This window comes from Cricetulus griseus, chromosome 7, assembly GCF_003668045.3.
Source record: "Cricetulus griseus strain 17A/GY chromosome 7, alternate assembly CriGri-PICRH-1.0, whole genome shotgun sequence".
Lineage (NCBI taxonomy): Eukaryota > Metazoa > Chordata > Mammalia > Rodentia > Cricetidae > Cricetulus > Cricetulus griseus.
In genome coordinates this window covers 79815970-79842833 of record NC_048600.1, presented here as the reverse complement: position 1 = coordinate 79842833, position 26864 = coordinate 79815970, and the positions used below count along the sequence as shown (strand labels likewise).

At 43.1% G+C, this 26864-nt stretch overlaps 1 protein-coding gene across 1 annotated transcript in view; it reads left to right on the top strand.

Moving 5' to 3' along the window:
• Positions 1 to 26864, top strand: part of Dnah9 (dynein axonemal heavy chain 9) — a 338224-nt gene that overhangs the window by 247561 nt on the left and 63799 nt on the right. The window contains exons 50-55 of the mRNA XM_027427134.2: positions 598 to 1023; positions 10507 to 10626; positions 14268 to 14456; positions 17839 to 18074; positions 23995 to 24117; positions 25522 to 25726. Coding sequence (XP_027282935.1) covers positions 598 to 1023; positions 10507 to 10626; positions 14268 to 14456; positions 17839 to 18074; positions 23995 to 24117; positions 25522 to 25726 — 1299 coding nt within the window. The remainder of the gene's footprint in view (positions 1 to 597; positions 1024 to 10506; positions 10627 to 14267; positions 14457 to 17838; positions 18075 to 23994; positions 24118 to 25521; positions 25727 to 26864) is intronic.

Genomic DNA, 26864 nt, shown 5'->3' with positions numbered 1-26864 from the left:
CTGGTATCAAGAACAATATCTTTCTGTAACAAAGGACACACCTGAGACCAGTCAGCAGCAGCTGACTCTCAAGCCACTCCTGCCTTTCTGTCTGAGGTATTTCTTGGCAAAAAACACCACTGTGCATTCAGGACAGTCAAGTGTATTTAGAATGAGATCAGGGAAGAAAGCAGTTTAATTAAAAGAAGAAGAAAAAAAACGTTAAGTTTCAGTGCTATCCTCTTCAATCCAAGATGGAAATTAATTTATAATAACCTTATCTTTTATTCATGTCATACTGCATGTTTCAGAGTATATTGGCATCCTTTTATTTCTCAGCTAGATGTGAAATAATGGTGTGTTTCTAATGGGCTGTAAGTCACTTAGTGCTGGAGGAACATAGCTGAATCTCGGGTAACCATTCAGGGACGTCTGCAGCCACTGGGGAGTCACTCTGCCTTCCCTTTGATGAGTCATGATATTTAAAATTCAGAAGGCTGCTGCAGGCTTCAAAGCAAGCCCTTACAGATTGATCACTCCATAGCCTAACTCCATTAGCGGCCCAGGACAAAGAGAACTCATCCATTTTCCTCTAACAACCTCCTCCTCTCTTCTCAGACCAACCTGACAGAGCTGAAGACATTTGGGTCCCCACCTCTGGCCGTTAGCAACGTCAGCGCTGCAGTGATGGTACTCATGGCCCCAGGAGGCAAGGTGCCCAAGGACCGTAGCTGGAAGGCTGCCAAGATCACCATGGCCAAGGTGGACAGCTTCCTGGATTCCCTAATCCACTTCGACAAGGAAAACATTCATGAGAATTGCCTCAAAGCCATCAGGCCCTATCTGCAAGACCCTGCATTCAACCCAGAGTTTGTGGCCACCAAGTCCTATGCGGCTTCAGGCCTGTGCTCTTGGGTCATCAACATTGTGAGGTTCTACGAGGTCTTCTGTGATGTGGAACCAAAGCGCCAAGCTTTGAACAAGGCCACCTCAGACCTCACAGCTGCCCAGGAGAAACTGGCAGCCATCAAAGCCAAGATCACTGTAAGTGAACCTAGAACCCTCCTGCCCAATACTGTCAACCTATAACATACACAGCACTCTCTGGCCACTGTCAGAGCCTGACAATATAATGCCTAAGGAGAAACCAAATGTTCATGAAATATTTTGTCCCTTTTCAACTAGGACAATTTTTTACATTTCTTTTGCCAACACACATAGATCAAACAAGAGAAACCTACTGGGCAATTGGTACTTAGCTCTGGGGTGGGGGAAATGGGGGAGTTGTTGTTCTCCTTTAAGGAAAGAAGAGCCCCAGAGACACATAGCAGACTAAGAGTAGGACCAATGGAGTCTCAGCTGCTTCCTCGTCAGTCAAATATGAATTAAATGCTGTAGTACTTTTGATGGTAAAGAACAAAAGGTTAAGGCTTTGAGATTCTTTTCTCCCTTGAAATGTAGGTTAGAGCTGTCTTAACATCACCTTTTCTACCCATTATTTCCAATTCAGACCAATTGTCAAGTCTGCCTCACTTTCTGCAGTGTGAAGACGTGGGCATGGTGTGTGAGACCGTCACTGTTATATGGAAGTCTTTAAAAACAAGTCATCATGGTATAGTACCAGCACTCAGGAAGCCAAGCATTAGTCTGATGCCAGCCTGAACTACAAAATGAGATTAAATTAAGTAAATAAGTAAATACATAGTATGCTGTGGGTTATAGCAGTCCTTGCTGCATCTGAGGCATGTTAGTATTTATAAACACCATGCACCATTAAGTTTGTTTCACTCAGATGTGAGAGGTTGTGACCTTGGGATTACACCTACTAGGGCAGCAATTTTAACCTGGGGGTTGAATGACCCTTTCACAGAGGTTACATACCAGATATACTGCATAGCCGATACTTATTACAATTCATAACAGTAGCAAAAAAATCAATCACAGTTATGAAGTAGAATGACATAATTTTATGGTTGGGAGTCACCACAACATGAGGAACTGAATTAAAGGGTCACAGCATTAGGAAGGATTGCCCTTGAATTTCACTGTTACCATTGAAATGGACACTGCTCCACTGGATGGAGTGCAGGCAGCTTGGTAGCACACATGATGCACTAGGCCGGAATCACTGCCAAAAAGAAGATTAAAAATGAGCATAATGAGAGGTAGCCATCAGAAGACTTACGGTAGCCTAGTTAAAAATCTGTCCTCCTCCACAAAGTCCCTCCCCTAACCAGGAAGCTATTCCCAATGGAAACCGGCTGGGAAAGGGAAAAGCAGTTTTCTCCAGTGGAGGTGGAGTGTCCCTGGGTATGACAGCCACATTACAGGGCAAGCCAAAAGCCCAGAAGTAGTTGGCCAACAGAAAATGAACTCATGTTTTGGCAGTTTTTTTTGTCTACTTTTTTATTTCTTTTACTATTTTTGTGTTTTTCCTGTTTTGCTTTTTTTTTTCCAAGAGAAAGAGACAGAGACAACAAAGATGAAGTTGGCTTGGGTAGGGAGTTAAGAAGAACCTGAGAAGGAGTTAGGGAAGGGGGAAGAATATGATCAAAATGCATTACATGGAAAAATTACTAAAATTTTAGAAAATAAGTAAGTAATGTGTCCATCTCGGCAGACCTTGGCTTCAATCTCAGTAATAGTTACTTTGTGTGTCGTAAGAGTTCCCAAACTTCATTTCTCTGGAGGAAAGTAGACTGGATAATATGTGCCTCAGGAGATTATCCTAGGGATGGAAGACAACCATGCATGCATGGAGCATGATCGAGAGGCAGCCTGTGACAAAGAAAACAGCAAGAAGGGCCTTGGGGACCATGATCATCACTGGTGCTGCTCTCCCTCCACATCCCCCTTGCTTCCTGTGCGGTCAGTTACACACACACACACACACACACACACACACACACACACACACACACACACACATGTTCATGAGTTCAGTTACTGCCAGGATCAAGTGTAATCCAAACAATGTTCTGGATATCTACTTCCTCCATATTCATTCCAGGCAAATAAGATTGTTGCTGTGAATGTGTGGTGAGGATAAAGCAGGTTTTACACACTGAGAAGTAGGATTGGATTGTAGATGTGCTATCTCACTCATGTGCCTTGGGTTTATTGATGGTCAGGTGAGAATAGGCACATGGAAGCACTAGGCGGAAGATCATTGCAAATGGCCTCTCTGTGTAATACAAATCCTTGAGACTGGGGATGTAGCTCATTGCTAACATATTTAAGATGCTCAATCCATAGCATCTTAATAAATAACAATAGTAGCTTTGGTGAAGAAACTAATCTCCTCTAAATACCTGCTTTATAAACCCGGATGTTCATGGACCAGTTCCTTAGAACAGGTGGTAATGGCCATAACCAGCCTTCCACAAATACAAAACACCTTAGCAACCCCACTGCAGCTCTTTTTGGGAAAGGACTTCCTAATAATTTTTATATTGTTCATTCTCTCCCAGAAAAGTGTAAAGAACTGAATTTTAAAGGACTTTTTTACTCAAGTCATTTTAACTAAAAGAACATGTGGTACAGAGGGGATGTTTTTTAAATGTTTATACTTTTCTAGTAGCCAAACTCACATGATGGGCCCACTCAACCTGGGGAATGCAAGAAGTTTAGAATGCTTGGCTACCGTAGGAAATTTTTTTTCTGCCAAAATATTTTCTGCTTTTAACAGAAAATATTCCTCTTACCGTTCTTATACATTTGCCTATTAACAGCCCAAGAACATGACTCTGAACACTTACTATTACATCAGAGAAAAAGACACAGTACCCATCCTTTTCATGGAGGCCCACCTGGGCCAAGGAGATGCAACACAGCCTTCTCCATTCACACATGTATAGTCACACTTTCACACACACACACACACACACACACACACACACACACACACACACACACATTGCTAACAGTATTTGGTCTCTAAATGGTGGATTTTTTTTGATCATCTAGTTTTAAAATAGTAATAAGAACAAGTTGGACACTTTTTGTAGAACAGGGAAAATATCAAATGGTAGAGAAAGTCTTCATAAGAAATAACCGTTTGCTTAATTCTTTGATCTGCTTTGACCACTTAAGGCCATCTCAGAGCCTGATACAGAGCAGCTGAACTGTCTCCTCTGGCCCATATCTCATTTGCAGAGCATCTAGGAAGTTACTGTCCTGGTTAATATTCTACCATTGTGAAGAGACACCATGACCAAGGCAACTGGGGTAATTTGAATAAGAGTGGCCCCCATAGGCTCATATATTTGAATAGTTTATAGTCATCAGGGAGTGGCACTATTTGAGAAGGATTGGAAGGTGTGGCTTTGGTGGAGGAAGTGTGTCACTGGGTGTGGGCTTTGAGGTTTCAAGCTACTTCTTCAAGCACCACACCTGACTGCCCCTATGATCCCTGTCATGATGATAATGAACTAAGCCTCTGACACTGTAAGCCAGCCTCCAATTAAATGCTTTCTTTTTAAAGATTTGCCTTGGAGCCAGGCAGTGGTGGTGCACATCTTTAATCCCAGCGCTTGGGAGGCAGAGGCAGAGGCAGGCAGATCTCTGTGAGATCGAGACCAGCCTAGTCTACAAGAGCTAGTTCCAGGACAGCCTCCAAAGCCACAGAGAAACCTTGTTTCGAAAAAATAAAATAAAGCAAAATAAAGAGTTGCCTTCATATAAATAAAATAAAGTGTCCCTTCATATCAATAGAACAGTGACCAAGGCAGTTGCTAATATTGAAAAATATTAGAAAATTTACATAGAAATCTGATTTCTGGCTACTACACAAATAATCAGAAGATTCCTCTATATCATTCACTGCCCTGCAGTCTTCATATTGGAGTGAATGGCCATGTTACATTTTGCCATTCACCACATCAGTGCCTGTTTCCTAAGACTGGACTCATGTCTGGCTGGTTCACAATGTCTTCTTGCTCTGTTCATTTGAACATTCAACTTCTGTCCTTATGCTACTCCCTGCATCTTCTTCAGGCATCTGACTGGTCTAAGTAATTGATTTTGACATCTTCCCAGAAAATTTGTGACAGTCTGTCCTCTTTATTTCCTCTTATTATCCTCTTTATTTCTCGATCCATTGCATAGAGGTGGCTTCCTGGAAGGCTCATCTTTTTTTTTTCATTTTTTTATTTGAATTAGAAACAAGATTGGTTTACATGACAATCCCAGTTGCCTTCTCCCTCCCATCCTCCCCTACCACCCCCCCAACTAAAACCCTACCTATCACATATCCTTTCTTCTATTCTTCACCTGACTCAACCTTTCTGCTCCCTCATGACCTCTGCATCCTTCCTCTTCTTCCCTTCTCATCCTCATAACACCCTCCCCCTCTTCCCATGCTCTCAATTTGCTCAGGGGATTTTGACCCTTTCCCCTTCTCCAGGGAACAATGTTTGTCTCTTTTAGGGTCCTCCTTGTTTACTAGTTTCTCTGGCAGTGTGGCTTGTAGGCTGGAATCCTTTACTCTATGTCTAAAATCCACATATGAGTGAGTACATATCATGTTTGTCTTTTTGTGATTGGGTTACCTCGCTCAGAATGGTTTCTTCGAGTTCCATCCATTTTCCTGCAAATTTCAAGATTCCATTGGTTTTTTTTTTCCACTGAGTAGTACTCCATTGTGGAAGTGTACCACATTTTCTCTATCCATTCTTCGGTAGAGGGGCATATAGGCTGCTTCCAGTTTCTGGCTATTACAAATAGCGCTGCTATGAACATCGTTGAATAGATTGTTGTATGAATGTGCTTCTTTTGGGTATATGCCTAGGAGTGGAATTGCTGGATCTTGTGGTAGACTGAGTCCCATTTTCTTGAGGAGTTGCCATACTGATTTCCAAAGTGGAAGCCTCATCTTTTGGGATGAAGCTGTTTATCATCCCAAACTTCTGCTCTTCTCTCATCCTCCTACCTCCCAACTTCTGTCATCATGACATTATTTCTGTTTTGTGATTTCCATGGCCAAGGCTGTCTACATTGGCTTCTGTAACCAAAACTAAGCGTCTCTGACCATAGACTGATTATGAAAATTTTAAAAATCAATAACTTCCATTTATATTATGTGAACATCTCTATTGTTCACAGTAGATCTAAGTGATAACACTGTATTTTCTTTTTAAAAATATTTTATTGGATGTGTTATGCATGTTTGCCTACATGTATACATGTGCACTAGACATGTACCCAGTTGTCCTCAGGGACCAGAAGAAGGTGTCAAATCCCCTGTAACTGGAGTTGCAGCTAGTTGTGAACCATCATGTAGGTGTTGGAAATGAAACCTGGGTCTGCTGCAATAGTAGCAAGTGCTCTCTTAACCACTGAGACTTTTCTCTGGCCTCTTTTCCCTCATGGAGTTTCTATCTTCCTTGATTGGTTTTCATCCGTGACTTCCTTTTGTGTAGCTACCATTATTCATCCATTCTACACCCAGCCAATAGCTCTATCAGGTTGTCGTCTCCAGTATCTTTCTCCCTTGTTCGGAGTTCAGAGCTCCAGGTAGTTCAAGGATAAGCAAGGACCAGTGATTTATTTCTTGACCTTGTTTCAATGGTGTCTGAATCCCCATAATGCCTCCCTTTTTGGTTATTATTTTATTTTGCTGTATCTCATCCTTAAGTCCTTTCTCAGGAAAGTGAAGTGTTATGGGAGAAGTAAATTTTCACAACAGTTACAGTCTGGTGATGTCTTTATTTTGCTAACAAACTGAAATAAGAACTTTGCAGAGTATGGAAATTTAAATTGTTCATTTTCCCCCTTGAAACATTGAACACTCTATGCTCTAGACTGCTGAACTTTCAACCTCCTGACCCTTGTACTACCCACCTTTCCAGAAGCCCTTTGATCTATTATTCATAGCACCTGATGCCCAGCACTGATGTACTTAGCTTTCATTCTTTATTGAAATGAATACAGTTTCATACATGTATGTGATGAACTTTGATCATTTTAACACATGCCTTATTGCCTTTCTTAGCTTTCTCTTCCCCACTGAAACCTTCCTAATCTGTGTTCCTATTTCTCTCTCTCTCTCTCTCTCTCTCTCTCTCTCTCTCTCTCTCTCTCTCTCTCTCTCTCTCTGTGTGTGTGTGTGTGTGTGTCTGTGTCTGTGTCTGTGTCTGTGTCTGTGTCTGTGTCTGTGTATGTTCCACTGAATTTAACTAGGGTTGCTTGCACAAGCATAGATGGGGTTATTACTGCTGTGAAACTTACCAGTGGCTACATTGTTGAAGAAAATGACAGTTCCTCCCCCCAGGAACCTTAACTGTAAATAGACCTTCAGAGAAGGATGGAGCCTCACTGGCCTCTCTCTCTTATCCATGGTAAAATGATGACAGACTCAGTCTTAGATGGATCCTGTGCAGGTAACCACAACTGCTCTGAGTTCAAGTAGAACAACCACATAATGTTCACAACACAGCATTTCACAGCACAATTGCCCATCTTCTGGCTTTTATATTCTCCTGCCTCCCTGTGCCAACACACACACACACACACACACACACACACACACACACACACACACACACACCAAACTTCTGCAATGTGTCCTCAGCCCCAGAGGAAATTCCATCAATGTCCCTTTTAGGGCTAAATATTCAACGGTCACTTAAAGTTTTATTGCTTTAAGCAGTTAAGAGTCTGTGTTGACCACTACCCACCCACTAATAGAACTTTCTCTGACCAAGCTTAACAGCAGCATAATCCATGAGCATAAATATAAATATTTAGAAGATAATTCAACAACATGCCCATTTAGCAAAACAACAGCAATAGGTCCCTCCACCCAGAGCCTATGAGGTCCTCCATCATGGAATTTGGGCCAGGTTTACAGGCCTGTGGAGTTGGCCTCAAATCCAATCAGAAGGCAGCTGGTTACCCCTATAGCAGCTATGCCATTATTGCACCAGTGGGTGCATCTTATTTGGCATCTTATTTGTTGTTGTAGTTTGAAAGGCTCACAGCTGGTAAGGGTTCTAATGATGTTTCCCTCCCAGAAGCCTACTTGGTACTTTCTAGGACTGTGAAAGCTGGCCAGCAGAGAGGAAGCTTCCAGGCCAGTTACATCTTGATGCTGTTTATCCTACAAACAAAGTTTGTGGTATCTTCAGCAACAGGGTCTTAACAATCTTGTTCTAGTGTGCAAGAGAAATGGAGATAGCCTGCGCTGTTCTTGATGGCCCCTGCAGCCTCCCTGATCATTGGCTCTTAGGAGGGCATCCCATACCTTGGCACTTGAATTTTTCACTTAATAACCAATGGCTTTTGAGAGGAGCAATATCCACCCAATGCAGGCTATCTCCTTTCATACTCTTTTTAAGTTATATGCTTAATAATCTTATAAAATAGTAGGTTTCCACATGGCTTTTTTCATACCTTCTTAGTTTGAGAAAAACTCCACCCCCACCCTCTTGCCTTCCCTATCCTCTTCCCAACTTCCATTTTCACTTAAATCCTTCTCCCTCAACACAGCTCCCTATTTTTCTTATCACCTGATTCTAATACCCCATTCTTTTATATTATTAATGCTGACATGGGGAAAAATACTATCTTCATCCCTGAGATATTATTGTTTTCTTCTTCGTCCATCTCTCTTCCATTTTCCTTGTATCTTATCTTCTGCAGTACAAGTAGACTGAATGCTGAACCTCCTAACTTTGTCCTCTATTTTCTCTCACCCTTTTGTCACTGTTCATTTTATCAGGCTTACTGGGAGATTTCTAAATCCTTCAGTGGTTTCTAAGTTCATCTTTCTTACCCACACTCCAGTCACTATTGTTTGTTTACATTAACAATAAACTGGTGATTCCCAAGAGTGGTTTTGTTCTCATCTTTATTTAATAAAATCCTGTTAACGTGTTATAGCTGAACCATCTTGGACCTCTCTGAGAACTGGTCAGAAGACCTTTAGTGCTATTGTTATTGCTATTGAGAGCCCTGTCTTTTCCTCAGGACATTGATTTCCTCTTGCTTAACTTAACATCAGCATTTGCTAACATCTTCTGACTGTTGTGTCTCAGAGGAAGCTAAGAAGATGGTATAGACATTGCATTAATAAACACACAGCAGCTGTGATGACCTGTAGAAAACCTAGACATACAAGAAAGTTGGAGAGGAGTCAGCAAGGAGAAGGGGGCTAGCAGGAATGGGGGGTATGAGAAGATAAGGAGGTAAAATGTACATGGTCACGGTGCACTGTGTGTAATTATGAAAATGTCAACAATTTAAAGATATTTTTTAAATCTGTTATCTCTGAAGATAAAGACAGGTCTGACTGATAAGATTTATTTTTAAGATCAGATGTGCTATACTGGAAGCATCCTAAATGCTAGAGTTTCTCCTTCTTGGTGTCCATGGTGATGCTGCATTCTACATTTGGACAGAGATACTTGTTGAGCTACCAATAGGCTTCCAGTTAGCCCTCCTTTTTGCCACCCACCCAGTCACACTTCCAGAATCTCCAGTTGATGGAGGCTTTGCAGATAAATAGCCTTTGTAGTAACCTGTGTAAGCCACAGCCTCCTCTACCCATCTCTAGCCATCCAGCATCTCCATTGGCATGATCTCCCACCATCCTGCTGGACCCTTTCACTCCAGAGTAATACCCGTTGGTTCACATGGTATATGGAGCTTATGTCTGTTGAAACTGCTTCCTGATCACTTTAGTGATTGCTTGGGAAGAAGAGGAGGTGATGGGTATGTTCAGTCTGCTATCATTAATCAGCTGTTTTTTAAAGTTCTGGTTGTATAAGCTCAGATACTATGTCTCTCTTATACCTTCACAAGGACCCACAAAGCAGCCTGGACTTCAGTTATGGCACAGACACAGGACGTGTGCAGAGAGGTATCTACTGTGTGTCCCTGTGTCATCAACCTATGTGGATGTACACTCCCAAGGTGACAAGTGTCATGTTTCTGTTCTTAATTCTTGATAAACTCGGGGAAAAATCGAAGCTATGCCTTTTCTTTAAAAACCACCCAGCCCTTTTGATGGTTCAGGGCAGGAAATAGGGGGAAATAGATGAGGGCTAAGTAAGCTCCAGCCAAAGAAGGCCAAGTGCAGCACATCTGGTCGGTAGCACTGCCACATCTCCACTGGGCCTGCAGCCATATTCTTGCTTCTCCAGCCGTAATGTGCTTTTGCCTCCAACAGTAACTTTGGAAACTTGCCAAAACCCCTTCTCCTGCCCAAGGAGAGGTGGCACTTTTTCTATCCCTTTCTTCTGCTGCATGCCCATCTCACCTCATCGCCTCTCAGCTTTGATCAGACATCTCTGGGCTTTCATCTCAGGCTCCCCCTGCAGGAAGAAGCTGAGGTTGTCTCTGGGGTGCTACCTGAGATCACCCCTTGTTTGGCTTCCTTTCCTCCCTCCTTCCTGGCTGCCCTTAGTCTCTTGGCCTTCCTTCCCCTGCACAGCTTTCCATCAAAACCACCTTCTCATGAAGCTTAATCACAGAAGCAGGAGCAGTGGCTTGGAATTGCTGACCAACTTTGTGTCCCTTCCTCAACAGCACCTTAACGAAAACCTGGCAAAGCTCACCGCCAAGTTTGAGAAAGCAACAGCAGAGAAACTCAAATGTCAGCAAGAAGCTGAAGTGACCGCGGGCACCATCTCCCTTGCAAACCGCCTGGTGAGTCTGAGCTCTAATTACATTAGCAGTTTGTCAAGTGCCCCAGAGGTGTGACTAGATGAGCTCAGCTCAGTGCAGCTTTGGGTGGCCTTGGGAAGGGAGGCAGGGCGGTATTAAAACATGCAGAGATACAGAGACTGTGCCCTGAGAAGTGTGGGTACTCAGTCTTCTCGTTCCAAACCTGATTTCATGAGGAGGTAGTTAGACAGAAAGGTACGCTGGAGCTACTAGACAGCTGCTGCAAGTGTGGCTGTGCTTCTTGGATATGCATGGGCCAGAGAAGATCGCATTTTGTGGGCCAATTCCAGAGTTCTGGTCCATATAATATTTGATCATAAGATACAAGATTAGGGACAGCAAAGCAGAAAGGAATGAAACTGACTGGCCCTGAACATTTCTGAATGGGACCTTATTTGTGCACACCTGTATGTACACATAGGGAAATAGGGGAGAGATGGGCAGGCTCTGGCCTTCCTGAGAAAACAAATCTAGATGTCAGGACAAAAGTGTTTATTGTAGGGTGTCTATTGCTATATAACAAACCACCCTCCCCAAAAATTACTCAGGAGCAAGTGTAGATATGCCATCCTTGGTGGGGTAGGAGAGAGCTGATATTGGTGGGTATGGGACCAGAGAAAAGTACTGAGGGGTTACAGCAGCATTTTGTGTCTCCTGAATTTGTTTACTGAGGCCCAGTGTTGGAGGGCATCACAGTCCAGGCTGTGTTTATAAGATTCAAACTAATGATAGGTCCCTTCTTCTTATAGGTCCCTTATTTCATAGGAATGTAATAAACAAAAGTGTTTTAGAAAAAATACCACAGTAACCATTCAGTAATATTTCAGTTTTGTGGGGGGGGTCTTTGGGTAGAATGTAGCTTGCTGTGTTATCTCCATGCCTGAAGAATTCAGGATTATTTGGTCCTGGGGCTGGGCAGGGTTGGAATCCAGAATAACTTCTTTGACCTGCTAGGTGCCTTGGCAAGTAAATCTAGTAGGGTAGACTCAGAAGGTCCTCTCTTTGTCTCTATGAAACCTCTTTAGTAGAGTCATCAGATGTGTTCCACCCTACCCCAGGACTCCAAAAGTGAGTGTTCCGAGAGACCACAAGTGGAATGTGTCACTCTCATAAAACCTGGGACCAAAATCTAGCACAATGTCAGTCAATTCTGCCTTAGTCCATCAAAATAGTTACAAATTTAAGGGAATGGAAATGGAGAACTGTTACTTTTGTCTTATAACTTGGCTCTGTTTTGTTGTTGTTGTTGTTGAGATAGGCTCTCATTCTGTTGTCTAGGCTAGTTGCAAACTCAGAGTCTTCATGCCTGTTGCTTGAAGTTTTAGTCTTTTTACTCTTTTTGGCCTTTTGAGGGGTCCACCACCCAGCTCCCAAATAACTCACACACAGAGTCTTATTATTACTTATGAATTCCTGGCCTTAGCTTGGTTTGTTTCTAGCCAGCTTTTCTTATTTTAAATTAACGTGTCTACCTTTTGCCTCTGGGCTTTTCATTTTCTTACTTCTGTATATATTACTTTAACTCTTACTCCATGGCTAGATGGGTGACTGGGTGGCTGGTCCCTGATGCCTTCCTCTCCTTTTTCTCTTGATGCTCCTTGTTTCTCCTTCTATGTATACTCTCTGCCTGCCAGTTCCGCCTAGTCTTGCTCCTGCCTCACTATTGACCGTTCAGCTCTTTATTAGACTATCAGGTGTTTTAGACAGGCAAAGAATCACAGCTTCATAGAGTTAAACATGTACAGCATAAACAAAAGTCATACATCTTAAAATAATAGTCCACCATGCATGCCTCAGCTTCTGGAATCTTGGGATTACTGAAGTGTGCCACCATGCCTGACTTTGGCATCCACTTTTGATAAGAGGTCAAAGAACTTGTGACCTTTTAAAATTCCTCATAGCTTGTATTTCTCTCACATCCAGCAGCAGAGACTAGAGAGCAGCTTCTACTGAGTGTGACCTTCCTTTACTCTGGAGTCTGCAGCACCACCCTCACCACAGAAGGGAATTTCAATAAATTCTTTTCCTCACTTATTCCAGCTATAGCCATGTTTCTTTAAGGAGCCACGTGTTGTAGCCACCACTGGACTGAGCCTTGGTTTAGTGAAAATGGCAATCCACATCTGTGTCAGTTGCTATGTACTCTGATGTTGCATTAAGACAGAAAATTGATTTCCTGTTGGAATAGTTTAGACCAAGAATGAGCATAAGTATGAATTCTCCACTTCTTTCCCCATGTCTTCCCTGTCTCATGTTTATGGTCTGTAGTATGTCTGCTGTATTTATCTGACCTGTACCTGTTGTCTGTCTGCCTCTAACAAAGGACTTTGCTCTGTGTTTACTGAACAAAAATCGATGGCATGGGAAAGAACTGGGGAATATTTTTCAACAGAAATCTCTAACAGTTTTACAGGGAAGAGGTTACTTTACTGACCACAACTGACTCAGAATAGCACTTAAAACCACACAGATCTTAGCAACCATTAACATAGTGCTTCCAATACTTATGGGAGATTTGTTTTAAGGTTGCTTTTAATCTATTGGCTGCTTTCAGCAAATAATTACCACAGCATACACATACACATATTTCATTATGGGTCAGGAGCATGGAAGTACATGAGTTAAGATTAAAGCTATGTACTAGCTTAGCTTGTGTAAGCTGATTACACAGGAAGGGCAAAGCATGATTAGGTTGGTTACATTGTTCTCCCAAAGGCAGGTCAGAGTTAAGCAGGCTGAGTTCATAGTCCTAAACAATCTGAAAGCATGTTACCAGCTTGGATGCAAGGTCAGGCAGAAAATGTGTCACCACAGTTACGGATGAAACAGGCTGCTCTGCATCCTTGAGATAATCGATTTCATCAAACAATTTGATTGAGAGATGGCACCCCACAGGCATGCAAGAAATCAGCCTGATCTGGCTAGCCTGCCTCCTATCTAGCTCCTTACCTAGCTTCTAAAATGCAGCACGGCTATCTCCATCAGATGGAGACTTCACCATATGCATCTCCATGGGAAGCTGTGGGACTGGATATATGGACATACAAATATTCTCCTCCCAAGAAGAGAGGTGTCTTCTAAATATGAGCCAGGCCAGTTGAGATGTCTATAGTCTCTGCTACTTTGTACACACTCAAATGTATACTCCTTCTATCACTGCCTTAATTTACCTCTATCATCCCACCTACTGGAAAATTATTTAGGGCACATGGATTTGACTTTATTTTCATTATCTCCAGCACTTTTCATTATCTCCAGCACTTAGGGAGGAGAAAGAAGAAAAGCCCAGGTACTCTTCTGAGTGGTAACATGCACAACAACCCATGGAATTGGTATAGTTGTCTCCACATGTAGAAAGGGCAGAGCCCTGCAGCCTGCATCCAGAACTGATTATCATCCCACAGGACATGTGATGGACAACAAAGAGTAGGGGCTTGGGTGCTGGAGTGTTACCTGAAGCCAGGATATGACTTATGGAAAGGGCAGCATGATGGCAAAGGATGCACAATGGTTTGCTGGGACTTCTTGCCATGGACATATGGCCTGTGATCTCCTTGACTAAATACACGGCTCTGTGTCTTCCATCTGACATTTCTCTCTCCTTTCCGTCCTTTAAATGGTAGGTTGGAGGACTTGCTTCTGAAAACATCAGGTGGGCAGAGGCTGTGCAGAACTTCAAACAGCAGGAAAGGACGTTATGTGGAGACATTCTTCTTACAACAGCTTTCATTTCCTACTTGGGCTTCTTTACCAAAAAATACAGAAAGAGCCTCATGGATGGGACCTGGAAACCCTATCTGAGCCAGCTGAAAGTACGTATGACCTGAGTTTGTCCTGACTGTGCCAGCCTGTGTGTACCACTGAGGTCATATGACCATCATAGCCCAAACCTTTCAGTGCTCCTTACATATGCACTGACACTCCCACATGAGCATCAGGCGTGGGACATACATGATCTTTTCCTCTACACTGCCAGGCATTATGGTCCTCTGACCTCTGGTCCCATGCCTTAATGGGGCTCTCATGGGCACTCCATGCTCTGGTCTTCCATGCTCTGGTTCTTTGATGAACTCTACCTTCTGGCTCACTTCCAAGTGGTAAAACTGGGAGACACCAAAAGATCTCTCTGTTCAGAGGACATCATAGGAGCAGTGGGGGAAGTTCGTTCCTTCTCTGTTCTTGCTGGCGTATTGTTGTTGGGTCCCAAAACCATACAGTTTACACCCATGACTCAGAAACACAGCTATAAAAGCAGCCTTGTCCACCAATGCTCAGGCACTCTTCCATGGTGCAGGGGGGCATGCATCCATCTGTGTAACTACTCCCAGATACACTCCCTATGTATATCAAAGAAATGAAATTAGGGAGGGGGATGCTGGCTGTTGAGTAAAGGAGAGTTCAAGCCTTACCTAGACCCTAACATTCCCTTGGCAGATTCTTATCACTCAAGCTCATCAGTTCCCAGACACTAACCAAAAAATTCAGAGTATGCTGATGGAATACAAAAGGCATGCCAGGCCAGGGTGGCTTCAGCACATTCATAGTCCAGTGGAGGTGATCAGGTCCACAAACTTCAGCAGCAGAAAGAGAGAGTACAATTCACATTGTACGCTGAGGCATATTCCAAACTCCACCCACAACTATAGCCCTAGAATGCAAAATGCATTTGTGTAGTGATGCCTAAGTTTTCCCAGATCCACTCATAAAATTCTAGCCATGTGATGATTTGATGAACTGGTTTAAAATGGTTATAGTCCTGGGAATAGCATGGATACTAGCTTAGCAGTAACTAGTGGTACTAGTTGTGTTAACTAGTTAAGCTAACAGCACTCATTGAGTTGTGATTTGGATGGAAGAACTATCAACAGAGAGGATGTCTGGCTCTTAGCAGCATATGGGGGGTTGGCAGTGTCTTAGTCTATTGTCTGGTGCTGAAACAGAGTGCTGGAGAGCAGCTAATCAATAAAGAACTGATATTTACTTGGATCATGATGCTGAAGTCTGGTGAGTCTGCTGTGGACCTCAGTACTTTGACACCCTGTGCCAGAAGGCAGAAGAAGAAAAAGTTAAAGCCAGAGAGAAAGATGGTATCTAACTCAACATCTATGACCCACTCAACAGAAACTAATTCCCTCCCATATCAATTTGAGCCATTTACAGGGCAGAGCCACAATGACCTGCTCACTGAGGATTAAGTTTTCAATTCCTAAATTTAGGGGAACACATTTGAACCACAACAAGCAATCTCTGGTAGTCTATGAATCCCAGAATATTTTGTTCATGAGATTATAAAGAAAACATGGCAACACATATTTCTGTTTTTATTTTGTTTTCTCTATGTCTCAGTCCTTCCTCAAAATCACAATCGTCCTACCTCAGCCTCCACCACAAGGCCTGACTACATCAAGCTTCTGAAAGGAATTCAGTATTCTTATCCTGAGATCAGGCTGGGCATAGTGTCATATATATGTAATGTATATGTAATTTCAGCCATTAGGAGGCTGAGATGACAAGATTATGAGTTCAAGGCCAGCCTGAGCTACATAGTTAAGATGTTGAAATGTTGGAGGTGGGAGGGGAGAGGAGGGGGGTACTACCGCATGACTGCTATAGCATGGGCCTTCTGTTTCCTTCATTTAAACTTGTTTAACCTTTCACATTGTGGCATGATGTGTTCTCATCAATAAACTTCACACTCTCAGAACCATATGATTGAATTATCAAAAACAGCAACAAAAAACTCACAAAAAGTATAATGTTTTAAGTAAGTTGATTTTTGTGAGACAATATTCACAGCTTTCCTTGGCTTAAGGACTACCTCTTGAACATGCCTAAAAGAAAAGGAGTTTGAAAAGGTTTCCATAGTTTTCCTGAGATACCTGAGCATGTCAAACTGCAAAGACAGTTGGATCAAAGAGTTTAAAGGGTGTAAGTCTAAACCTCAAAACCATTATACTAAATGGAAGTGGCCGGACACAAAAGGTCACAGCTTGTATGATTCCATTTTTATTAAATATCTAAAGTAAGAAAATCTATAGAGACAGAAAGCATGTTAGTGATTGCCAGAAGCTTGTGGCAGAGACACAGGGAGGGATTTTTAATAATCATGGAGCTTCCTTTGGGGCCATGAAAATACCTGCGAGTAGATGGATCAGGTTGAAGACTGCACAACACTGAGAATGTGCTATCCCCCTTCCAAACTGTACACCTTACAATAGTGCGGTTTACATTCTGTAAACCTTACCTCTTTTGGGGGGGGGGGCAAGACAAGATTTCTCTGTAGCTTTGGAGACTGTCCTGGAACTAGCTCTTGTAGTCCAGGCTGGTCTCAAGAACTCACAGGGATCCACCTGCCTCTGCCTCCCGAGTGCTGGGATTAAAGGTGTGAACCACCACAAGTATATAAGTCAATGAAAAAGATTGTTTATAGAAGAATGAGATGATCTGAGAGAGGCCAAAATAGAAAAACAGGACTTTCCAGCTCTGAGGGTACACACAGGGACAGCAGGTATGCTTTCTGGGAGGGCCTTGTGAGCAGCTTTGAGGAGGAAAGATTGAGGTAGGAGAAAGAACATGACCCCAGCCATTTGCAAGCTTGTAAAATAGATGAGAGGAGAAAGTGGTCTCTGTGCTCTAGTACTGCCACCAGAAAACTGATGTAAGAAATAGAGAAAAATGGCAGAGAAATAAATGTCCACATGGTTATGGGTATTATAGATAAAGACAAATGATCAGGCTGGCAAGACAGCTCAGTCTCCAAGCTGAACTACCTGAGATAGATCATGGAGACCCACCCAGTAGAGGGAGAGAACCAATTCCCCCAAATTATACTCTGACTTCCACACACATGCTATAGCATGTACACACACACACACACACACACACACACACACACACACACACACACACACGCATGCATTCACATACAATGAGTAATTTTCTAAAAAGACATAAACTGTAAAATGGATTTGATTAAAATGAATATAATGAAGAGCTAAGAGTTGGTTTGAGGATGGATTTCTATTGTTCATCTATCAATATGCTTCTGGTAACAATCACACAACCAGGAAAGCACATTCCATGGGGATGTTGATTGCTTTTAAAGGGGTTGTACTTTGCAGTGAGATGTTGTGGATTCTCCCCCCACAGAGATAGGGTTTTCCATTCAGAGTGTGCTTCTCACCTGTCTATCAGGTTCCCATCCCAACCACCTCAACCCTGGACCCCTTGAGGATGCTGACTGATGATGCTGATGTGGCTGCCTGGCAGAATGAAGGTCTCCCTGCTGACCGAATGTCCATGGAGAATGCCACCATCCTTATCAACTGTGAGCGCTGGCCGCTCATGGTCGACCCTCAATTGCAAGGCATCAAGTGGATCAAGAATAAGTATGGAGAAGAACTTCGAGTCACTCAGATTGGCAAGAAAGGGTAGGTGGCTGGGCGCACAAATTGACACAGTTGATATTTGTGTAAGAAGGAAACATTCAATGGGGTAGACTTAAGCCCTAGTGGCTTTTGTTTTTTCCTCTTTTGACATCTCCATCAGGCAACCCTCCTGATTTCTTGTAAGTTTCCCTCTCAGTTTAGGAAGTATTTCAACAAGATACTTGGGTAACTGCTCTGTGTTTTTTCTCATTAGGAGTCATGTGGTCAGTAGGATGGCTACAGTTCATAATTTATTATACATTTCATAAGAAGAGAAGAACTCAAAGGTCCTACAACACAAAGAAATAGTGTTTAAGGAAGCAGAAACCCTGTTTACTCTTACCATTGCATCAAAAAGATACTATCACAATCACCTAGAAGATAAGCCTCTGGGTTTGTCTGTTGGGAATCATCTTGACTAGGTTAGTTTCTGGAGCTTGATTGATGTGATTAAAGTGAGAAGACTCACCCTAAAAGTAGGTAACACCATTCCCTAGGCTTGGGTCCTGGACTGTATAAAATGGAGAAATCTAACTGTGATAGTTTGAATGAAAATGGTCCCCAAGGGCTCCAAGGGAAGCATTTGAAGGAATAGGATATGTGGCCTTGTTGGAGTAGGTATGGCTTTATTGGAGGAAGTATATTAGTGGGGGGTGGGCTTTGATGTTTCAGAAACTCAAGCCAGATCCAGTGGCTCTAACTCTCTTCCTGCCACCTGCCGATCCAGATGTAGGAACTCAGCTACCTCTCTAGCACCATGTCTGTCTGCGTACTGCCATGCTCCCCACCATGACAATAATTGACTATACCTCTGAACCATAAGCCAGCCTCAATTAAATGCTTTCCTTTACAAAAGTTGCTGCGATGACGGTTTTCCCAGCAATAGAACATTGACTAAGACAGAAGAAGTTTCCAGGGACTTTGCAATTGCTGTGATAGGCCTGACTGACCTTTTGTTTGGAGGGATGTGGACTTTGGTTTAGGAAATCAGTGGAATTCTTTAAGCAGAAGGAACATGGAAGACAGTGGTTCTGAGAGTGATCTGAAGTATGGGGGCTGGGATCAAGAGGTTTCAGAGGAGAAAAATATTAGAATGTAGACTATAGACCATTCTTGTGATATTTTGGTGATGAATGTGACTGTTTTCTACCCTTGTCCAAAAAGTCTGCCTGAGGCTAAATTGAAGAGTGTTAAACTAAAAACATTGGCAAGGAGGTTTCAAAACAGCCTAGTATGTTGACTATGTTGAATGGTTATTAGTGATCATTCTTATGCAGACATAATAAAAATGAGAAAGCAGAGCAAGAAAAAATACAAAATGTACAGTTTTAGATGAAAGGAAGCTCCAGGAAGTCCTGTGCCCAAGGAGACAGAGAGATTAAAGAAAAGCCTGCTGCTAAATGGAATAAAGGGAGTGGTGACCTCCTTGCTTCCCATCATGATGATAATAATGGACTAAACCTCTGAACTGTAAGCCAGCTCCAATTAAATGTTCTCTTTTGTAAAAGTTGCTGTGATCATGGTATCTCTTCACAGTGATAAAACATTGACTAAGACACTAACTGAGCTTGGACATTCAATTCCCTCTAGGTGGGGGCTATGAATTGCAACTTAATCATCTGCCTTAAGCTCTTCCCTATAGGCTTCCCCTGATGGACAGTACCCAGGAGCCAAAATAGACCTTTCCCCCTTGATCCAGATCATGCCTGGAGACACATTAAGTGCCGGCCAGCAGCAATCAGGACTATCTCTTGATGGAGGGGGGCAACCTCATCTCTGTAGTAGATTCACTCTATTCAGCCTGGCTTTTAGGTTCTTGGGCTCCTGGACTTTTCTGCCAGTTCCCATGATACTCTTCAGGAGTCTGACAGGTATGGTGCTAATGTTTGACCTAGCTTGGCAGCTAAGTAAGCATCAGCTTCTCCTCCTTCTACATAATAACTTGCATGATGTTCAACATGGACCAGCAGGCTCATACAGAGATCCACGGAGGCCATCCTGACTGGCACCTATTGCTCCATTCTCACTGGACATGGATTGACAAAGGAGAGTCCCTGTGTACCTGTCTGGCTAAAACAAATGTCAGGAGGAAGTAACTAGATCAGACTATTATGTGGCCTTAAGAAAAGATCCCTGAAGAGCAGCCCCTGCCCACAGATGGGACTGGCAGTGATAAATTGGAAGTCACAGGGTGAGGCTGTGTTACTGGAAGGCAAGTCTGGCCTTTAGCCCCAGAGTGGCTGCAAAATGTTTCCATACCCATAGGAATCAATGGGAGGAAATTGAGTTCTGGCTGCAACTCCAAGCACCAACATGGATCTATCCCCTTCTCCTATGGGGGAAAAAATAACTTGCTGGGTTGTCCCTCAGCTTTCAAAGGGATTATCTTGGAAAAATGCCTATAGTGGAAGAGGGCCAGGAGCCACTGACAGTCACAGAGAACAGCACCCAAAGGAGAGCCATGGCCAGAACACCCTAAACCGTGGTCCATGTGAGCTAACAGAGCTTTCTTCTGAGGGACCCACCAGGTGTGAAGGCACTGTCTTGCCTGTGTCTTGAGTGGTCCATGTGCTAGTTCTAAAGTTCTCTGGAAAGATAGGACAAGATGAGTTTTCTTGATTGTCTGAATCCCCTGTCTTCAGTCCAAACAACAGAAAGCAAACAGATCCTGTCATGTATAAAAAGTACCCCAGATGGTCTGCAGATAATAGTGGCATAATTGGCTCTGTAGCCTTTCCAACTAACAAAGCTTCAATGCCAGAGTTAAGATACAAGAATGGTCAAAACAGTGGCTGGACTTTCAGCACTGCCTTACAGTCACCTCCTATTGCCTTGTCTGCTTGCCCTGCAGTCCTTTTTTGATCTGCATCATCACTCAAACCATAGTCCAGTCTGAACTCCCTGAAAGCTGGTTGATGTGGAAAGACACTCTTGAAAATGTTTTTAACTGTTCTGGAAAGACACTCAAAATCGGGAAACTTTCAAGACATAATTGCTATGTCTGGTACAATTCAAATGAGAACATGTTGATTGATATGAGGTTCTTTTGAAGTCATTTTTTCCTTGAGATAGGGTCTTAGATAGCCTTGAACTTTTGACGCTCCTCCCTCCACTACTCTAATGCTAGGACTACAGAAGTGAATCTCAATGCCCAGTTTATGTGGTAGTAGAGATGAACCCCATTGCTTCACACATGCTAAGCAAACACTCTGTCAACTGAGCAACAGCCCAGCTTATTATGAAGTTCTTAATGTATCTTGAATACACACTCTGAACAGACCGTATGTAAGATATTTGTCTTAGCTTGTCTCTGGTCATCCAGTAGAAGTGGATATTTGTAATGATTCCCTGATTAGTTTTGGGTGACCTGTTACCATTTCTGCATTTTATAGAATCATTTTGATCTGTGGTACTTAAAATATAGCCTAAATGGAGGCCCTGTGGTAGAGATACAACATGAAATTTAGAATAATCTTCTCAAACAAGGAACTCTAGCAACCCTCAGTACAAAGGAGCCCGAACCTGTCTCTATGGCACAGATACAAAAAGCAAGTCACATACCTCCCTTGGAAACGTCCCACTCCTGAGAGTTGAGGTCCCTTTTCAATATTTTGTTTTGATATTTAGTTACTTGGGACTGTGAGTAAATGTGCCACAGCACATATTGTAGGGGTCAGAGGACAACTTGTAGGAGCCAGTTCTCTCCCTCTACTATGTGGGTTCTGTAAGTGTTACAACTCTGAGGGGAATGGCTTTCCCAAAGTGTTACAGCTATGAGGGGACAGACTTCCCCAATGGAAGTGTTACAGATCTTCTCTGGGGTGGGGGAAAAGTCTCCGCACTGCAAGTATTACAGCTCTGCTCTGGTGGAAGAAGGTTTCCCCAAAGTGTTACAGCTCTGAAGGGAAAGGTATTCTGGCAGTTGGGAGCCAAGGAATACCACAAAGTCACACTGCACAACAAACCTCATACAAGGAATTTATTGGGAGGGAAGCATCCAGGAAGGTGGCTGCTTTTGCTTGGGTGAGAAGCAGCAGAGAACTGAGCAGAAGTCAGGATTTATATAGGGTTTCTTAGGGGTGAAGCTTTCCAGGGTAGTGGTTGGTGGAATTTCAAGTCCTGGGCTTGGGCTGTAGGACCAAGACTGGGCCCAGCTGTTAGGACAGTTAGGGTATTCTGTGGGTGGAACCTAACACTTGGAGGACCTCAGGGGATGGGCCTGGCCACTCATGCTCCTCAAGGGGCTTACAGGTTCCAGGAATCAAACTCAAATTTTCATCGTTAGTGGAAGGTGCTTCTATCCACTGAGCCATCTCAGCAGCCCCAGAGTCTCTTCTACATTAAGATTTTTCTGAAATAATCCCCTTGTTTTAACAATTTAATAAAAGCAATTTAAGAATGTTTAGGAAGACTGGAGAGACATTGTTGGTCTTCCAGAGGACCCAAGTTCAATTCCCAGCACCCACAGCTCACATACCATCTGTAACTCCAGTACCAAGGGATCTGATTCCGCTTCTTTCGGCCTTCACTCACACAAAAGCAAACACAACATGCAAATAATGAAAACAAATCTTTTAAAATAATAGTTGTTTCCTAGGGCTTGTAGGGTAAAGGGGCCAAGAAAAGAACACCCTGACCCTGACATGACCACAAGACCAGGGCCAAGAAACAGAATCCCACCAATACCTGAGCTTGCCTCAAGATCAAACCACAAAATTCCACCAATCCCTAAGCTTTCCTCATGATCAGGTCACAAAATAATCCCTTCAATTCTGGGTCACCCTAGAAAATTCCAGCCCCCAAGAACTCTATGTAAACTCTTCCTTCTGCTCAGTTCCCTACTGCTTCTCACCTAAACAGAGCCACCCTCCTGGATTTTTCCCTCTCAGTAAATCTCTTGTGAGAGGTTTGTTGTGCAGTGTGACTTTCTGGTGTTCCTTGGCTTCCAATTGCTAGGATACCTTTCTCTTCAGAGCTGCAACACTTGCATTGGGAAACCTTCCCCGCTGGAGCAGACAACACTTTTGTTGGGGAAGCCTTTCCCTTCAGAGCTGCAACACTTAGACTCCTAGAGTAAGACTTACAAGCATCCATTTGTGGGTTAACTGGTGGCATATGCCAACTTTTACTGTGTCCTAAAGGGATACACCATGTGCTATTTTAGTGTTCTCATAAAGTGGATAAAATCTGTTCTTAAGTATAATGACTCTTACTTTACATGTGTAAAAAATTACTTCAGAAGAATATTCAAGGCTTTGAGAAAATGCTATATTTTTATGTTAAAAAATACTAGGTTATAAAGCAAAAGTGCCATCTGAATTCAATAACATGAAAACTAAAATTGGGAATGTAATGTGGTCAGCTCTCCATACCAAGTTGCACAGAGAGCCAACCATATATTTGGGCAGCAATTGCTTCTATACACAATGTGCAGACTTTCCCTCTTGTCATTAATAATCCTATACAGCCACCATTACACAGCATTTCTCTGAATCAAGTATTATAAATAAAAGTGCATGGAAGGATGACTGCAGATTGTATATGCAAACATAACACCATTTCATGTAAAGTGTAATAGAGTACTTGTTTTTGTTTCCCATGGAGCCCCAAGCCAATCCCCCAGTACCAAAGGACCACCCAAACAACCACATTCCACAATAAACACTGAATTATATGTAGTAGACTCTGGCTAATTTTCATATTGTTTTTTATTTTGTCATTTCTATTTCTGAAAGATGTAAAAAGTCTATATAAATCTCATAAACATCATTCTAAAATAGAGAAAAGTGTAATAGCTGAAGCTATTTCTAGAAGCTGTGCCTCCCTGCCCAGCACTTGTACTTCGCTCTGAGGCATGGTGGTCTTGTTACATTGCCTCAGATCCATGTATTTATGGACTCACACTGTCTAACTTGCTCCCCAGCTGCCTTCAGACCATAGAGAATGCCCTGGAAGCTGGAGATGTGGTACTGATTGAGAACCTCGAGGAGTCCATTGATCCTGTCCTAGGACCTCTGCTTGGGAGAGAAGTCATTAAGAAAGGACGGTGAGATACCAGTGCACAGATGCCCTGGTTAGCACTGCTGAGAGGCCCCCTCTGGAACCTTTTCCCCAATGCACAGCTGCCCTGTGTACAGTGCTGGTCCACTGCCCTAGGTTAGCACTGTGGAGTGACCCTCCTCTAGACCTCTTCCCCTCTGCTCAGGTGAGGGAGCACTCTGCAGCTGGCTGACCTTCCTCTCCTCTAACAGCAGGCCATTTCATTGCCCTTGGATTCTGGAGAGACTTCTGGAAGCCTGCAATTCCTCATCCTCTTTCTAATGTCCACAGTGCACAATGTGAGAGGAACCCTAAGGGGAAATGGTCAAAAGCAGACAGACTTCTAAGACAAACATTTTATTCAAGCCAGATGCGTGAGCCTCAGAACTCAGCTCCCTGTCAGTTTGATGGCTCTTTGTGACTTTGAAGGCTTAACACATATAGGGCAGAAAGAGGTGGTTGATAGGAATGAGAAAGTGAGAAGAAGTAGAAAGAACTTCCATCTCACATGACAGAAATGCTAACTAACATGAAGGTGCCATTGACTCTGGGGCCATCCTTACCTTACTCAAGGCTAGGTAGTTTATTAAGAAAAATTCATTTGTATAGTTTATGATTTTGCAAACAGAAAGTCCAAGATTGACCAGCTACATAAGAGTCTTTTTATACTATCACAACATGGCAGATGGCATCGTGGTGAGAGTACATGAGGTGTGGGGGACCATGTAGTGAGACAGGGAGCAAGAGATTGTGGAGGGTCCAGGCTTATTCTCTCAGAGACTAATACACTCCTGCTAGACCCAGCCCCCTCCCAAAAGAGAGCATTAACCACTTCCAATTACCTTCCACCAGGCGCTATCTCTCAGATACACACACACACACATTCTATCATACAGAAGACCAAGTATACAGGTCTTTGGAGACAAACCATATCCAGGCCTTACCAGGAGCCTTACCAGTTGCTCAGTCCCCTAGTTACCCTTCTGTGTTTTAGGCCATACCTGCTTCTTAATTATGATTGCCCATCAAACCATTCTCTCTCTATCTGAGAAAAAGGAAGCTCTCTGGTTTGCCTAGGACAATCTTCCTGCCAACTGCAAGCAGATGTCTCTTGCGCCACACTCTGTGCTGCCATCTGCTGGGACATTTCCATAGCATCTAAATCTATACTGACACAGTGGGAACAGCTCTGCCTAGAGTTTCATAGTGTAAAATGAAACATGGTGACTCTGAGACAAGACTTAATCCTTCCAACCTGCTCCCCTGAATTAAGGCAAAGACAGATCCTAGGTAGCTGTTAGACATTATTAGGAAAAATTATGATATGCTAATACTGTTGAATATGCTCTTATAAAAAAAATAAGATTCTACCTGAAGGCATCGGGCCTTCATTTGAGCCTCTGTGTTGCAGATTCATTAAGATTGGAGACAAAGAGTGTGAATTCAATCCCAAATTCCGGCTCATCCTTCACACCAAGCTGGCCAACCCTCACTACCAGCCTGAGCTGCAAGCTCAGGCCACCCTGATCAACTTCACGGTGACCAGGGATGGCCTAGAGGACCAGCTCCTGGCCGCTGTAGTCAGCATGGAGAGACCAGACCTGGAGCAGCTGAAGGTATGTCAGAGATTCCCTGAGGAAGAAAGGGATGCTCTGCCACCAGGTTCTGCAGTGCAGCCACTGTGGGGACAGGGAAGGGCAGTTTTTCCTGGGATTCAGCAGAGTAGATTCTTCAAGACACTGGATGAGTCCAAACCCTGACTTGTCACCTCTGAATACCCCGTTGGGAAAGGGAGAATGTGGTGAGCTGAAGAACAGACGTATAACAGCTGGGAGACTGGGTATTCCTGTTCCCAACAGCAAGACCTGGCTCAGTGCTCTGACATGTGGGCATCTGTTATCACATACTCATGAGGAGACATCTAGAACTAAGTAGAGTTAAATTGTGCATGGGTAACATAAACAGGATCATCCTTGCTGGGGCTGTGTCAGTTCAAGACCCAGGTTGGGCATCTTTAACAGCAGGAATCTAGGTCCTATCAGCTCTGAAGGCTGGGAGCCCAAGACCATGGTGCTGGCATAGCTGTTCCTTATGAGGCTTCTTTTGGCTAGCTGCCTGCTCACATAACCTCTTATACATGTATAGAGCTAGGAGAGTGTTTCTTCTAGGAACATTAATCCCATCTAGCAAGGGCTCCTCTCTGACATCTAAGCACTTTCCTATATAGTCAATTGGGGGATTAGAGTGTCAGCATACAAATTCGAGGGAGCATAGTTCAGTCCATAGCATGAGCATGCTTTCCTTTCTGTCTTTAAGTGTGATTAGATTGGATGATACAAGTCAAGAAGGGAAACCCGCCTTCCATAGCATATGTGAGATTGAGTTCAAGGCTCCCCGGGACTCTTCCCTAAACCATCATGTATTATTCAACAGATAACCTGGAATCTAAGTCCACAACAAACAAAATTATAGCATGTAAGACCAAGCAGAGCCCAAGGAAGACCATGTAGTTGTCTATAGAGCTTATAGCCAAGCTGAGGAACATGGGAAGTAAAAAATGCAAACTGAGAAATAAATGTCGTTTTAGCTATACTCATAAGAATTTTCAGGAAATGGAAATTAAGGCAAACAAGAAAATTTGAGTCCCATGCTGCCTCAAACTCATCATTCTCATGCCTCTGCCTCTCACTTGCCAGAAGTGTGTGTGTGTGTGTGTGTGTGTGTGTGTGTGTGTGTGTGTGTGTTCGTGTGCTT